This window comes from Anguilla anguilla, chromosome 3 (genome assembly GCF_013347855.1).
Source record: "Anguilla anguilla isolate fAngAng1 chromosome 3, fAngAng1.pri, whole genome shotgun sequence".
Lineage (NCBI taxonomy): Eukaryota > Metazoa > Chordata > Actinopteri > Anguilliformes > Anguillidae > Anguilla > Anguilla anguilla.
The window spans coordinates 41,754,592-41,769,958 of NC_049203.1; the positions used below are offsets into that span (position 1 = coordinate 41,754,592).

Sequence of the window (15,367 nt, forward strand, 5' to 3'; positions counted from 1 at the left end):
CAAGTCAGTGTGATCATTGACTCACACACAAACAAACTAATTTCTACAGGGTATGCAGTCAGAAAAGCCATATCCTAAGTTAGCGCCACTACGTATAAATTAAAAAAACTTTTTTTTTCTTCTCACAAATTGGATTAGTAGCTATCATGGATAGGCCCTATACTTAATTACCATCATGATGGGGATAGACAGGTAAAACGACAACATTCTCACGACGTGCTATGCACAGACACGTTGATTGGATAATTACTTTTCGTAAAGTTAATATTAAACTCATTTTCGCATGCCGATGTGCTACTAGATGCGCACTGTAGTACAACTGTCGATTTGAAAAGCAAAATGTTGGCATAATAAGGCAAAATTGTGACAGGATTACCGGAGCGCAGCGCTAAGGGACAGCTTACGAGTGCCTCAGACCACCCTTTTAAAGGTATACCTTAATTGGGATGGCAGGTATGCCATCCCGCCAAGTTACGCCTTGGCGGGGGCATGCCCCATACCTATACAGCACCGAGAGTTTGGCACTTTTCAGGGTTCCCCACAGAAATAACCACAACAGCCACAGACACTCAGCCCTTAAAAACATTAAATTCTGTACATTCTGACCCCATTTCAACACACAGAATTCATAAACAACTTCACGTCCACAGAATTCGCTTATATCACGCTGGTCGCCATTTTGAAATTTTCCTGTGCGAAAACGAGGCTATGGTGGGAAGCGTTCTAGGAGCGGTGCTTACATGAAGCAAAAATACATGAAGCAGAAAAGCGATTTGAGCCGGTGATGCTACTATGGCATATTGTTGTGTACCACGCTGTAAGTCGTATCAAAGACGAGAATGTGATCAAGGCTTGTCTTTCCATCGATTTCCGAGTAACCCGGACACCTGCCGCCAGTGGATTGCCAAAATAAGGAGAGATGTTGGACCTTATTTTCAGGTAATGTAACGAGCTAGCTAAGCTAGCGTCTAAATTAGCTAACTTATCGTTAGCTTACCCTGATAATAATCTCCAAAAGTTCGTAAGATTAATTTACACGTCAACACTCACCTTAACACATCTCTCATCTCAGATCACAGACAACACAAGAGTGTGCTCCAAACACTTTTCCAAGGACTGCATATTAAGATCGCTTACCGGTTTGAACAAACTGAAAAACGGGAGTGTGCCGTCTTTGTTTACATGGTGTCAGCCCAAGACCAGAAGGACAATTCAACGCTTCCAGAGGTAACTGTCATCTGACATTAGCCAAATAATTTCCGTATCAGCATGAAAAAGATAATAAATGCATTTAGATCAAACCTACTAGACTATGCGTAAAAAACAAACTTTCGTAGATCTCTCTCAATTTGTGTCGACAGTGCTGCGACGAAAACAGCGATAGATTTACCCACTAGCCACAAATGTCCAAAATGTAAACAAGGCAGTTTTCACGGTCGGGAAAAATTTTATGACACCGTTTGCTGATTAGCTAGCACACCGGCACAGCCTACGGATGGCAAAATCGTTAACTTACCTTCGATATCAGTAATGTACCCCTCTATCCAGTTGCTGTATCCTTTCAACAGCACTGTCGACACAAATTGAGAGAGATTTACGAAAGTTTGTTTTTTACGCATAGTCTAGTAGGTTTGATCTAAATGCATTTATTATCTTTTTCATGCTGATACGGAAATGATTTGGCTAATGTCAGATGACAGTTACCTCTGGAAGCGTTGAATTGTCCTTCTGGTCTTGGGCTGACACCATGTAAACAAAGACGGCACACTCCCGTTTTTCAGTTTGTTCAAACCGGTAAGCGATCTTAATATGCATTGTATATGCTTGTCTTTTGGAGGTTATTATCAGGGTAAGCTAACGATAAGTTAGCTAACTTAGACGCTAGCTTAGCTAGCTCGTTACATTACCTGAAAATAAGGTCCAACATCTCTCCTTATCTTGGCAATCTACTGGCGACAGGTGTCCGGGTTACTCGGAAATCGATGGAAAGACAAGCCTTGATCACATTCTCGTCTTTGATACAACTTACAGCGTGGTACACAACAATATGCCATAGGAGCATCACCGGCTCAAATCGCTTTTCTGCTTCATGTAAGCACCGCTCCTGGAACACTTCCCACCATAGCCTCGTTTTCGCACAGGAAAATTTCAAAATGGCGACCGGCGTGATATAAGCGAATAAAGCCCCAAACTAAGGGGATTTTGCGTTTTCTCCTTCTTCTTCTTCTCTTTCTTCTTCTTCTTCTTCTTTTCATTCTTATTTTTCCTGCCGCCTATCCCACTAACAACATGTCTCCCCATTGGACATTTCACTGACACCAGCCAAATCTTCACCTACACAACCCAATCAAAAACGCGCATACACACGCAAAATACCCATACCTTTTTACTCTGAAACATTTCCAGTTTAAACAGCTAGTCCGCCTGTGGCCTAGTGGGCAAGGTTACAGTCTTGGGAACACGGGGTCGTAGGTTCAAGCCCAGCTCGGAACACGTTTGTTTAACCTGCTTCGACCCTCACTAATAATTGTCTACTAGCCTACTTATCAATTATTGCTTTTGCACCATATCTACCCGCCGTTCACCGTTCAGTTATTAACCGGCTACAATATTGCTAAGTCATATGGATTCAACGGGAGCTCTTCTGTGCTTACTGGCCTGTGTTCTTCTTTAAAACCACCGGCAGGTTTGCTAATGATATTTCACGCATTGCATAGCTATGGCATGGTGCTGCACTAACGAAGTCACAGACTGGTAAACCTCCGGTTTAAGGCTTGAATCCCGACTTGCCCTCAGGCAGATCATTTCCTCTTTTACACTAACGTTTTCTTACGCTTATATTTGCTTTACCAAAACTCACTCACGGCCACCCATATGCATTTCCTGACGGCAAATGTATTCCTTTTATTTAAAAGTTACACCGGTTCACCACTGTGCCATTTCTACTAACTATATTTCTTCACTTGGCTACCGTACAAAACCTTAATATCAGCAAACGCCACGTTTCTACATTCATGTTACCTCGCCCTGTTCTCTATCTAGCCACATAGGCTACACACAATTACTATGTATGTACGTTCTGCAACTCCGCATTAAAACATTACATTTAAAATCATGATTCACTCATAAGTATAACTACTAGCACTGAACATGAGAAAAACACATTTGTGCAATAGATTACATTACAGGTAAATAATGTGTGCAATGTTATTTGACCCTCCACTTCAACAACCAATGTTCAATAGCGACTGTTATATATACCGTTTGATAAGGAAACTAAGCTCGCTCATGGTCACTTCATTTACTTCGCACTATAGTCTGTGATCATGTCAACCTTCACCTACATGCCCATTCTGCTAAAAAACATACTGTTTCAACTACGCAATTTCATCATTTCGCCTAATTTATCTCACACTGTTGTTATTTTCTCATATGCAAAGCCTGCTGGGACATATGCGTCTGCTCCTATTTTCCACTATCAACTTTTCCGGTTCTAGCTTAACAAAACAGCAAAGAGGATTCCTACCTGCAGATAAGCCTATCAAAATGCCTTATAAACCTTACAAACACTAAAAGTGCATCTTCACGAAATAACAGACAACGGAGCAGGACAGAAGGGTACACAAGTTGCGACCTAGGCAGCTCTAAATCTACGGGCTTGCTGATTCTTTTGTCAATCAAGGCTCGTTGGATGCCCGTCAAATCCGTGAGTAGCCTACATAGCTACACTGGCCATATTTCACTTTTTCTGATGCGTTTACAATTACGCCACCGCACCATTTGTCACAGCCACTGTTTTACATATATAGCAATCCGAAACTGCTAAATGTACACGCTCATCAGACTGTACAAATTCACACAAGGATAGCCATAATCCACAACCGTTTCTTACAGGGTCACTTCGCATTTCTCACTCTCGTAATAAAACGCTTTGCAAAAAGAAATGATATCTCATAAAAAACACGTTTTCAACGTACAAAAATGCCAAGTTACTCACACATACAAGACATACACCGTCAATAACTCATTCATTCAGACTGCCAAAATCCAGGTCTGCCATTAAAAGTATTGATATCAAAATGACGCCAAGTTACGGTACTACAAACAATATAGGCTATCTTGCCTCACCGACATTTAATAACATGTATTCCAAAGCAATACTACCCAATATTTCCTCAATTCTTTCAAGTCACTTGGCCCTGTGTTTTGTAATCTTACCATATTACAATGTCATGCAAACGTTGTGTCAGATCAAAGTGTCAAATATTTCGTATTGCCTCATGGAACACATTGAAATTCATGTACAAAACTGCTGCTGAGTAACTACAGGAAGCATATTTCTCCAGAAAACATATGTTTTGATTCTGAACTGAATTTGAGTACATGTACAAGTTATTGTATATTTGCTACGTACAATAAATACTGCATGTAAAATACATATTGTACATACATACATAGAGAACTTCTTTATCCCCATAGGGACATTTCCCTCGCAGCATGTTGCATTCACATTTACGCACAGACATTTATACCAAGAAACATACAATCATTCACACAACAGAAAGGCTGGGCACCAAAATGCATACATACCAATACAAATTGGACATATAGATGCCTATTCAATCAATTCTTGAAATCTTGACTGTGAGAAAGCCATCCACACATACGTTTGGCCTGTCCATATACTGCACGCTTATATACACACAGGGCCAAGTGACTTGAAAGAATTGAGGAAATATTTGGTAGCATTGCTTTGGAATACATGTTATTAAATTTCGGTGAGGCAAGATAGCCTATATTGTTTGTAGTACCGTAACTTGGCATCATTTTGATATCAATACTTTTAATGGCAGGCCTGGATTTTGGCAGTCTGAATGAATGAGTTATTGACAGTGTATGTCTTGTATGTGTGAGTAACTTGGCATTTTTGTATGTTGAAAACGTGTTTTTTATGAGATTAAGGTATACCTTAGCTAAGGAGACGCTGGGAAACAGCTCGAGACCTAAAGGAAGAGCTTAAGGTATACCTTACGATGCACGTAGCGCTAAGGAGACTCTGGGAAACGCAGCCCTGTTCTGTAATTTTTTGAATGTTTCATAAAAATCTGCACTATTGACTGAGGTATAGGTGCCCAAGCATTAACTGTGAAGGAATTTATCAATAAAATAGGTTTACTAACAGTAATATTACAAAGTAGACCATTGGCAAGATAGATCATTGCTGTCCTGTCAGTTAATAATATATACAATCCCATGTTGATAAAATGACATTTTGTGGTGTTTCATTGCAAATGCAAATTTGTAAATTCCCCAGTGAACATTTTCTTGTGGTGATCTAGGTGTTCAGGTGCCAACTTGGCTACATTTGGTTGAAAAGTGAATATTTTCTTGCTGACTAAGACATCTATCTAAAGCTATTTACAGTACTGTGCAACAGTCTTAGGCACCTGTAAAAAAATGTTGTACAGCTAAGATGCTTTCAAAAATAATGAAATGAAAGGTTATAAACACCAAAAAAATAATATAAAGAGCAGTAAATAGTTAAATACTAAATAAAATCAATGTTTGGTGTGACCACCCTTCACCTTTAAAACTACATCAATTCTCTTAGGTACACTGTCCGGCAGTTTTATAAGAAAATCGGACGGTAGGTTGTTCCAAGCATTTTGGAGAACTTGCCACAGTTCTTCTGCAGATTTTGGCTGTTTTGCTTGATTCTGGCTCTCCAGGTAATCCTAGAGACCCTTGATCAAGTTTTTATCTGAAAAGTAGTCTATTACTTAAAATATTACTTTATTTACAAAATACATATCTGTAAAATTTCATTTTTTGGAAAATTCATGTTTGGAAATCTCAAATTTGCTGTTTTCTACCGACACACTAATGCAGAAAACAAAAAATAAACATCTAAGACCAAATATATACTATATATAATATTTAAAAATCTAAGGTGCCTAAGACTTTTAGGGTGCACAGTACTGTATATTGCGGTAAAACCTGAGTTGTATTGGGGTTAACCTAGTCCCTTTATGTCAAAACGTCTCTCAACCTAAATTTCCACTCCTCTACACATCTAGATTCTGGCTTCCCCTCACTGGGACAGCAATATCATTAGCGATTATACAACATTATACATCATTAGCAACTTTGAACAAAAAAAAACAACAACATTACGTATGATTCTTGGGTAAATTTTAAAGCATTTATTTATTTAATAACTTATGGCAGTCATTCCTTGTATCCAATCAATTTTAAACTATATGTGAAACTATTGAAAGGGGCACAGCAGTTTGTACACAACTGTTTTATGACTCAGTCCTTTGGTACACTAGATTGAAACAAAGATAAATAAGATCAGATCATTTGCATATTCAACCTTAATGGGACTATGTTTTTGACATTTCACATTGTTCAGAATTATGGTTAATGAGAAGATTTTGTATATATAAAAAAACAGAAAAAAACCCTAATTTTTCCTTTATGAGAAAAGGGGCAGTAACCAAATTTCAAGACACCTTGTTTTATGTTCTTACGTTTTACGGTTGTGGAATGTTACTGCCCGATTGTGCTATATGCATAGGCTTTGCAATTTCCACCGATCACTATTTGCCTGAAATGTTTTGTGACTTTTCATGATAATGTCTACAAGTTTTAGAAAAAGAAAATATAAACAAATTACAAAATCAACAGGGGTCCAGCAATTTCAAAATACATAAATATATACATACACAGATAGCTACTTGGTGGGTGTGGGTGTGGGTGTCCACCATGCAGGAACAACAAAGAGACTTCAAATATTGGACCACACTTGACCTTTTATTGGATGCGTTCACAGTTTTCAAACAATGATTGCACACAACTATGATCAAAAGAGGACTACAAGTTAGTAAAAGTTTTTTTTGTGTGTGTGTGACTGAAATTACTCTGGTAATAAAGCAAAATAATTACAAAAGGAAGCTGAAAAAGATAGTTTGGAAATATTTAACAACATACAACTAATAAATGGGATTAAGAAGGCCTGCGATTAGGGCACCTTTATTTTATTGATTTCATTTTATATTATTGCTGTTGTACTTAAATGTTTTGACCTTCTCAGCATCCTTTCATTCTTCATCTAACACTGTGTTGCATTGAGAGACAGCAGAAGAAATGTATTCATTATTGTTTCAACTGGGAAATGTAGTTTTTGCATTGATTAAATGGTTACATCAGGGAAATACTTTTCACAGTTGCCTGACCTGTCTCAGCAACAGAGTTTTGAATATTCCTAGAGTTGCTACAATGCACTCCTTTTAAAAACTTTGGTAATCTTTCTATTTTATGCTGCTGCTCCTGGAAAACCTGAGTGGAGTAGAGGATGACAAATGAGATTTTTACCCTCACAATCGTGAACATTGCCCCTTGGATTAGGTGCTGCTGTGATAATGAACATTTGCCATATTTCTTTTCCTTGGATTGTCATCTTTCCTGGTCCCTATTCAATGGAACATTCCTTTAAGGCTTTGAGATAATATGCTGTTCACCTGAGACCAAACAGTATGTGCATTTAGACTCACAGGGTTTTTTCGCTTACATTATCAGGAAAACTGTGACCATGCATATTTATGTTCATCTGTGTAAATGGTTATTCAGTACATTTTTAAAGAAGGCATTATTACTCTCAGGCCCATTCACTGCACAGGCTAAGTAAGGCACTTGATTGACAGAGTTGGAAGTTCTCTGGCCGTTTGGGTTGTGTGGGTAGGCAATATGAACAAGTATATTATTTTCTAGCTCAAAAATCACACAGACATTGAATAGACGATTCCCAGAGTATGTTTTTCTCCAAGACAGCAGTGTATGGAAAATACATTTTTAGGGATTTACACAAAAAAGAGCAAAGCAATACACAACAGGATAAACACTCTTAACAAGAGCGACTGAAAAATAGACATAAATACAGATTATGGCATTGCCTTCCCTGTCACTAATACTGTTTATACTGCTGTAATACGTATGTTGGATGTTGTGCATGAAACATATACTCAGATTCACTCTTTTAGTATAATTATACATTTCTATGTGTTTTAGCTAGTATCTGAAGAAGCCTTCTCATTGAGGCACTTGTAACAGGTGAATTTCAGTTTGAAAGCCAAGACAACTTGTTCTACTAGCAACAGGCAGGTTCCATACAGTCATGCCATGTGATTATACAGAAAGACAAACATAATCTCTGACTTGTTCTATTAAGTTGTATATTTTGCAACAGTAAAACAGTGATAAGAGTGATTAACAATGGGATAAAAGAAAAATAAAATACTTTTTGTCAAATAACTTAATGTTAAACTGCATATCTTAATAAACAGCAATAACTTGTTTATGCCTCTGTATAATGGCTTATGGAAAGGTCTGCTACTTATTCATATGGTAATGCTTTCATGCCTGAATGCCAAGGTGGATAAAGTTTGGTCAAATTGAATAAATAACATTACAAATAATAAATATTCATACAACTTAAATAAATATATTTATACATTTCGTTTATTAAAATGAGTATTATTGATTTTCCGAATATATACTTATATTTACTGCAGGTTAAAATAATTTACCAAAAATCCCTTGAATAGATGCACTGGATGAGAATAGGACTGCATCGAACGCCTATATTTGAGGTCAAAGTTTTCCAGTGCAGTATATCTATAAATATATTTTTCTGTCCAGTGTGAGTTCACAGACTCTCACAGTTTAAAACTATTTTGGTAGAATGATCATTAAATGCAATTTATATTTTTAAGCACATGAAGCAACAAAGGATTAAAATATGTTTTTTTTTTTTTTTGCATTATTGTCAAGGATGCCTGTTTTCAGTAATGAGCGTGTTTTTATTGTCTCCTGTTCAACAATACTCATGCTGATTAGGCATGAACTTTAACATCATGGCGGTTTGTGCAGGAAGAAAAAAAAGATTTAACTGACGGTGGTTTCCATGGTTCAATTGAGTGTATATAAACATCATCAAGAATTGAGATGGAAGTTTCGGAAAATAACAAGTAAAATTTAGAAAAAAATAACATGTTACAAGTCATCCAAACTTTCTCTTTGTTCTTTTTCTTTGCTAACCTATGTGTGGCAAATGAATCCAGCATCACTTGCTCAATGTCACATTAATAACACGCTGAATTCTCAATTCTATTTGATGTTGTATGTACAATGGCTTCACTAAATCTTTTCAATTAGTTGAGAATCAATGAATAGCTCAGGTGACGAAAAAATGTAAAACACATACAATCATTTTTATGACCCCGACTGTGTTTAAAAAGAGTGCGGTTCGCATGACATCAGTGGTTTTCCACACATAGCACTTTTGTATTTGGCTAATGTCAAAAATGTAAATATCAGTCATATTAAATACGTTTGTTAAAACTCTTCAGATAGAAAAGATTATTTTAAAAACAGCACATTGTGTTTTCTTAAATAAAAACTTCCATTTCCCAACAGCACTGGCAAGATTTTTCACTACGCTTTCTTCAAGCTTTCCTGTTTTTTTTTTTTTTTTTTTTTTGATTTAGCATTTAAAAAAGTTTTATAAATGTGATAAATGACAAAATTATCATTATCAAAAATGGCAACATAATATAAATGTTTTCACTGTCTTCAAGACAACCAAATTTCTTACACGGTCATCCCCCCATCCCTATTTAATGTGTTGTACAGTACTGTACTGTACTGTAGTCATGTCCAAAAATGACTAGCTGGCATTAATTCTGGTCTCAGTCAGAGTCAGGCTTTTCTCTCTCTAAAAAAGGACTATTGGCTTTTCCCTTGTGCTACCTTCTATTGATTCACTTGCTGTTTCTCAGGTTCATACTGTCAAATCATCTGACCTGGCCCTGCTGCTTGCTTTACTCAAGCTGCTTAGCGGTCTGGTGTCTTCTATCGTCTCAGTAGCCTCCACATCAGTCTTGGTGGGTGGCTTCTCCCCCTCTTCCTCTTCTTCGTCCTCTTCTTCCTGATCTTGCTGCTCCTCCTCATTGTCCTGTTCCTGCCCCTGCTTCTGCTCCTCCTCCTGTTCAGTGGTCTGGACATAGGAGAGCAGGGTCTCATCACACAACTTGGACATGTCTTCAGGGGGCCCTACCTCATCCACGCAGGACTTCTCCTCAAAAGTCTGAAAGGGTGTCGGCAGCCTGCCTGCCTCCATCCCCACCTCTGTCAGGGGGAAGTAGTGGGTCACAGGCTTGTCCTCCTCCAGCAGTTTGTAGCCCTTGGCCTTCTGGATGGAAGAGACAGTCATGGAGGTCAAACTCTTCTCTGGAACCAGCCCCCCCTCTGCTTGCTGCTGGGGGGGCTTCTGGAAAACAAAGCGGATCTTCTTCAGTCCGAGGTGGCTGATCTCTACAAAGTTGAGGAAGAGGGAGACGCAAGCAACCGCCAGCATGAAGATGATGAAGACGGTCTTCTCGGTGGGGCGCGAGACGAAGCAGTCGACAGTGTTGGGGCAGGGCCAGCGGCTGCACTTGTAAAGGGGCAGGATGTGGAAGCCATAGAGAAAGTACTGTCCCACCACGAAGCCCACCTCAAACAGGGTCTTGAAGATAATGTGGCAGATGTACGTCCTCAGCAACGTGCCCTCCAGGCGGAACTTCTTGCTGCCCTTGGTACTGGTCTCCTTGGTGGTCCTGACGCTGCCCTGGTCGGGCGCCAGAGGCAGCCTCTCCTCATTCATCTCCTGCTGACGGTTCATCTCCGCCTCCTCCCTTTCCTTGCGCTTCTCCTCCATGTGGACGTGGTGCACGGCGTGGCCCACGTACACCAGCGAGGGCGTGGAGACGAAGATGATCTGGAGCACCCACAGCCTGATGTGGGAGATGGGGAAAGCCTCGTCATAGCAGACGTTCTCGCAACCCGGCTGCTGGGTGTTGCAAACATAATCCGACTGCTCGTCCCCCCAGACAAACTCAGCAGCTGTGCCCAAGATCAGGATCCTGAAGATGAAGAGCACGGTCAACCACACCCTGCCAATCACTGTCGAGTGCTCGTTCACTTCCTCTAAAATGTTTCCCAAGAAGCTCCAGTCACCCATGTTCAGTGGTCAGCACTGCAAGGTAGGAGGAGAGGGAGGATAGGGGGTGGAGAGGATTGGGGGTGGGGGTGTGGGATTGGTGGGGGGGAGGATGGTAAGGAAAATAAGATGTAAGATTAAACAAGTGTTTACAATATCAAATTATGAGCGGGAGTAACAGCAACCACAGAACTCTGTAGTGCATGCAGGTGGGTATGCTCTAATGTAGCATTCAGCTGGTTTAAGATTTTTTTGTTTGTTGCAAATTGGTGCTAAACAAAATACACATAACCCCTCACAATGAAAATAATGGCCTGTGTTCTCTCACCCTCTGTCCACTTGCAATGACAAAAGTACTGCCACAGGAACACATTACAAAATGGTCTCCGAGCTGCAGTTCACAGAGCAGTTTAGCAACACCCAAGCCCCCCCCCCCCACTTCTCAAAAAAGAAAACATACACATACCCCAAAAAGAACCCCACAAAACAAAGTTTAGAATGGTATCATGGCTAATTTGTGGTAAAAACATCCATCCAAAACAATTATATAGATTAATGGCATCAAATGGGCAACTTGCCACAGTTAAATGTTCCAGTGTGGTGGTGTTCCCCTTCTCTTGGCGCTCTGCGCTGTAAAGTGAAATTGTTTTGTCTCTCTTTCCCACCCAAAGCCCTGTCCCTGTCGCACCACTGAGCAGATGTGAATGAATCTGGTCTGATGGTTGGTTTTTAGTTTGCTGCAATATTTAAGCTGGGAGCCAGACGGCCTTTATTCAGAGGGCGACGTTTGGTGACGCAGGAGACAATAGGATCAACAAACACAAATGGGGAGCATATGGGACCCTGCCACGAGGGGAGCGATTCCAAAAAGGTGTGCTGTTAACTGCACATGAAATAACTGAAGTGAAATAACTGTGATGCATCTGAATATGGCTTTCTGAAAATAAACTAAGCGCTAAATTAGGTGCTAAAAAGAAACATTTTTTAAAATAATGGCCAACACTAATTTTTTTTTCTAACAGGCAGATTGGACATGCATTGTTAACTACAGTCATGTAGCAATCTGTTCATTTTCAGGTCTATAGCTACAACTTCTGTAAAGCTGTCAAAGCTGTTCTGTGAGTTTAATCACAGAAAAAGACATTTCTGGTAGTAACACTTGAGAGGATTTTAAAAACACATTTAAATTAAGTTCTTATCTTTCCCCCCAAAATGTAGATTTTTAATTTATATTTTGATCCACTGCATTATTCCCTTTGCCACATGAGAAGTAGCACTGAATATCATATTTTATATTATATACCTGCCCTTTCTTATGTCATTAACATTTTTGAACTCATTAGAATTACGCTTCACTTACGCTACACCTCTATGGACAACTGACAGTCTAAGCTTGATAAAGTATGTGATGATGTGATGATAAAGTAAAATGATTCAACTCTGATACATTTATTGATTTGGAAAGTGTGCATGCTGGATAAACATAGGGACATTAATATTCCTTTCAGAGCTCAATCTGCTGTATTCTAAATTGCTTTTGAAATTTTGAGTAAAATAACAGATCATTGCATTATTATGTGTTATATTTCATGTATTTATTTAATTTATTACAAAAGTCCACTTCTAAATGACTAATGTATTTGGAGCACAAAAGTGTCATACAGTCTAAACTGGTAAGTACCAAAAATAAGAGTTATGAAAACAAATATGACTAAACCCTAAACAAAACCGATGTCAATTTTACAGCCTGTTGATTCATGGTAGGTTCACCATGTTGGCTGAAGAGTTTCAAACATGACTGGTGTAATTGCCTACTTTAGATACAGCACCTTGCTAGCCAGTGAGTCAGAGTAGTGGGTAGGCCCAGCTGCCCCTGACTTTTCTTCCACTTGTTATACTTTTTGTTATACTGTGATTATACTAAAAGTTCACCTTGCCATTCAAGAAAGGTATCATATTTGTCCAAACAGCAGTGTGAACACATACGGTGGAGAGGTTTTTGCAACTCTGAGCCCAATAAGTGATCTGTATCAGCAGGAAATAAAATTGGAGTTTATATCTTTGAACCACAGAGCACAACTTTACAGCCGGTGAAGATATTGATATATTAGATTATTGATTTTCTAGGAAAGTCAATGGAAAAAGAATACTATCAAAAGTTGAAACTGTGGTAAGCAAATAGCAAGATGGGTTTTAATTTATAATACAGTCAAAGCCGTTGACAATACCATGCTTTAATTTGCTTTATATTATTGGCTAGCAATACTATTAAATGGGTAGTATTATTTAAAAAGCCTCTTTTTGATCTCATCCTGCCATAATTTTCCCTGTCAATATGTGTGTTTTACTGCTGACACAATTCCCATTTAAATATGAAAATGTCATTAAATTCCTTATTTTACTGATTACCACACTTTATAAATATATAAAATCCCAAATATATAATATATATCTGTATATTATATATCGTGACACCAGAGAATTTCACCATTCTCAAGCTCTATATGTTTTATTTCTTTAAAAAAAAGGTTTTGTTGAAGTTGATGTCTGCACACGTACTGCATATGTGTTCCCTCCCCTAATTTGCATGAAGGGTTTCCATTGGTTCTCATTTCCTGCTGACTATCTTAATGAGAGGACCACAGATAAGCAAACATTATCACCACAATCATTCCATTGCATTACATGATAAATAATGTTTTCAAATGTGACATAACACATATTTGCCACCCTCATAAAAAAAAGTCTCAAATAAATCATTTTGAATGATTTATAAAGGTGTCATAAATGTGTAGTATTTGTAAAATAATAAATCCTTTGGGAAGGCTGTAGGATTGCATATATTATTAATATAAAATGTCAGTAACAGCTAGCCAGCTAAATACATTCCCTACTTGTAAAATGGCAATTCAATTAATTGGCTATTTACAGAAAGGAAATTAAGAACTTCTGTCCTCTTCATAAATTCTGAATTGATTATGTAAAAAATGCAAATGTGTTTGTATGCCTACTTTATGAAACATTTTAATCAATGTCGTTATTTAAACATTTCTGAAATAATATCAATTGGCAGAAAAAAAAACTGGTAGAACACGTATTGGTAGTGCCCTCTAATGTTTGAAAAATGCTTTCCAATGCTTTTGCATTCCACTCTGCCCCAATTGTCATATCAGAGTACCTTTTTGGAGGTACAACTACACCATGTAAATGTCAATCAAGATTTCCAGCCAGAAAATTGTTGACGCCCACAGATTTGCCCATTTACATTTTAATACAACTACCAGCACCTGATTGGCTGGATTGGTTTTGGCCAAACGTTTTTCAAACCGATGAAACATGGCGGCCTGTTCATAAACTTTTTCATATTTCACCGAAACAGACCACTAAAATATGTTTCTGAAAATATTTGAGGTGAAAGTTAGGCCATGTAATTGCTGAATCTTTATTCATATTTCATTTGCAATGCCTAGTTTGACAGTCTGATCCAATTTTCATGAGCCAGGTGCAGCTATGCTGTACAAATTAATTTGGATATAGAATACTTTATGCAAATGAGATGGACAAACCTACTTCACCCACCCCAGGACACATTTTTCATAATTTTGTAGTAGGCACAACCATACTGAAACAGCAAGTGCAATCACTCTTTGAGAAATAATTCTCAGCAGTCATCTTTTACAGCCTGTGTGGTAGTAGTTTGTGATATTTGATTTCAAAACGCATTCCCTTGAAGTTACTCATAAGAACCTCATACATCATTGTGGACTGAATGTAAAAATACATTACGATCTATAGAAATTGTATTTATTTGAGTCATAGTCTGTACATGGTGCCAAACAACGATTCATGAAACAAAAAGACAATGATGCAAACTGAAAAGGCTATAACTACATTTGGGGGTTAACGGGACATGTTTTGATGTGTCAGCCTGAGAAACGACTCATCCAAAGTACGCGCTCGAGGACAATCTCCATTCCTGAGCATGTTTATGTTCCTTGTGAGGTTTAGACACTGAGACTTCCATTGGGCCCTGTATGTGCTCTCTGGGGTGTGGGGTGAGAAACAGCAGGAACTGAGATCACAAGCTCGTAATCCAGCTTCCTCCTGCCCAAGTTGTGTAAATGCTGCTTTGGTAATATAAAAAAGGATCAAAGAATCTCAGGACAATTCAAATAGCTAAATGTGGAGATGGTAAAGAAAACTGATGGAAATTAATAGCTTTTTCAATAATTACAAAACACAGACAAAATTAAATTTTTAAAACATGCACAGCAGCAGAGCAACACAATAGTTTTGGAACTGGGCTTGCATTTATTGATTTGGTAG

At 38.3% G+C, this 15,367-nt stretch overlaps 1 protein-coding gene across 2 annotated transcripts; it reads right to left on the reverse strand.

Annotated features, from left to right (window-relative positions):
* Window positions 1-9,841: 9,841 nt before the first annotated feature.
* On the reverse strand, window positions 9,842-11,062 carry LOC118223765 (gap junction alpha-8 protein-like). 2 transcript variants are annotated; one of them, XM_035410734.1, is made up of 2 exons: window positions 10,689-11,062; window positions 9,842-10,628 (listed from the first exon to the last, which is right to left on the reverse strand). In XM_035410734.1, exons 1-2 carry the CDS (start codon window positions 11,060-11,062, stop codon window positions 9,842-9,844), a joined length of 1,161 nt encoding a protein of 386 aa, XP_035266625.1. The 2 variants fall into 2 exon arrangements, with proteins under 2 accessions (XP_035266625.1, XP_035266624.1); XM_035410733.1 differs by having other exon boundaries at window positions 9,842-11,062.
* Window positions 11,063-15,367: the final 4,305 nt, after the last annotated feature.

What these genes read in the sequence shown, in the direction of transcription:
- LOC118223765 (XM_035410733.1), bottom strand. Translation starts at nt 11,062, where the DNA reads ATGGGTGACTGGAGCTTCTTGGGAAACATTTTAGAGGAAGTGAACGAG.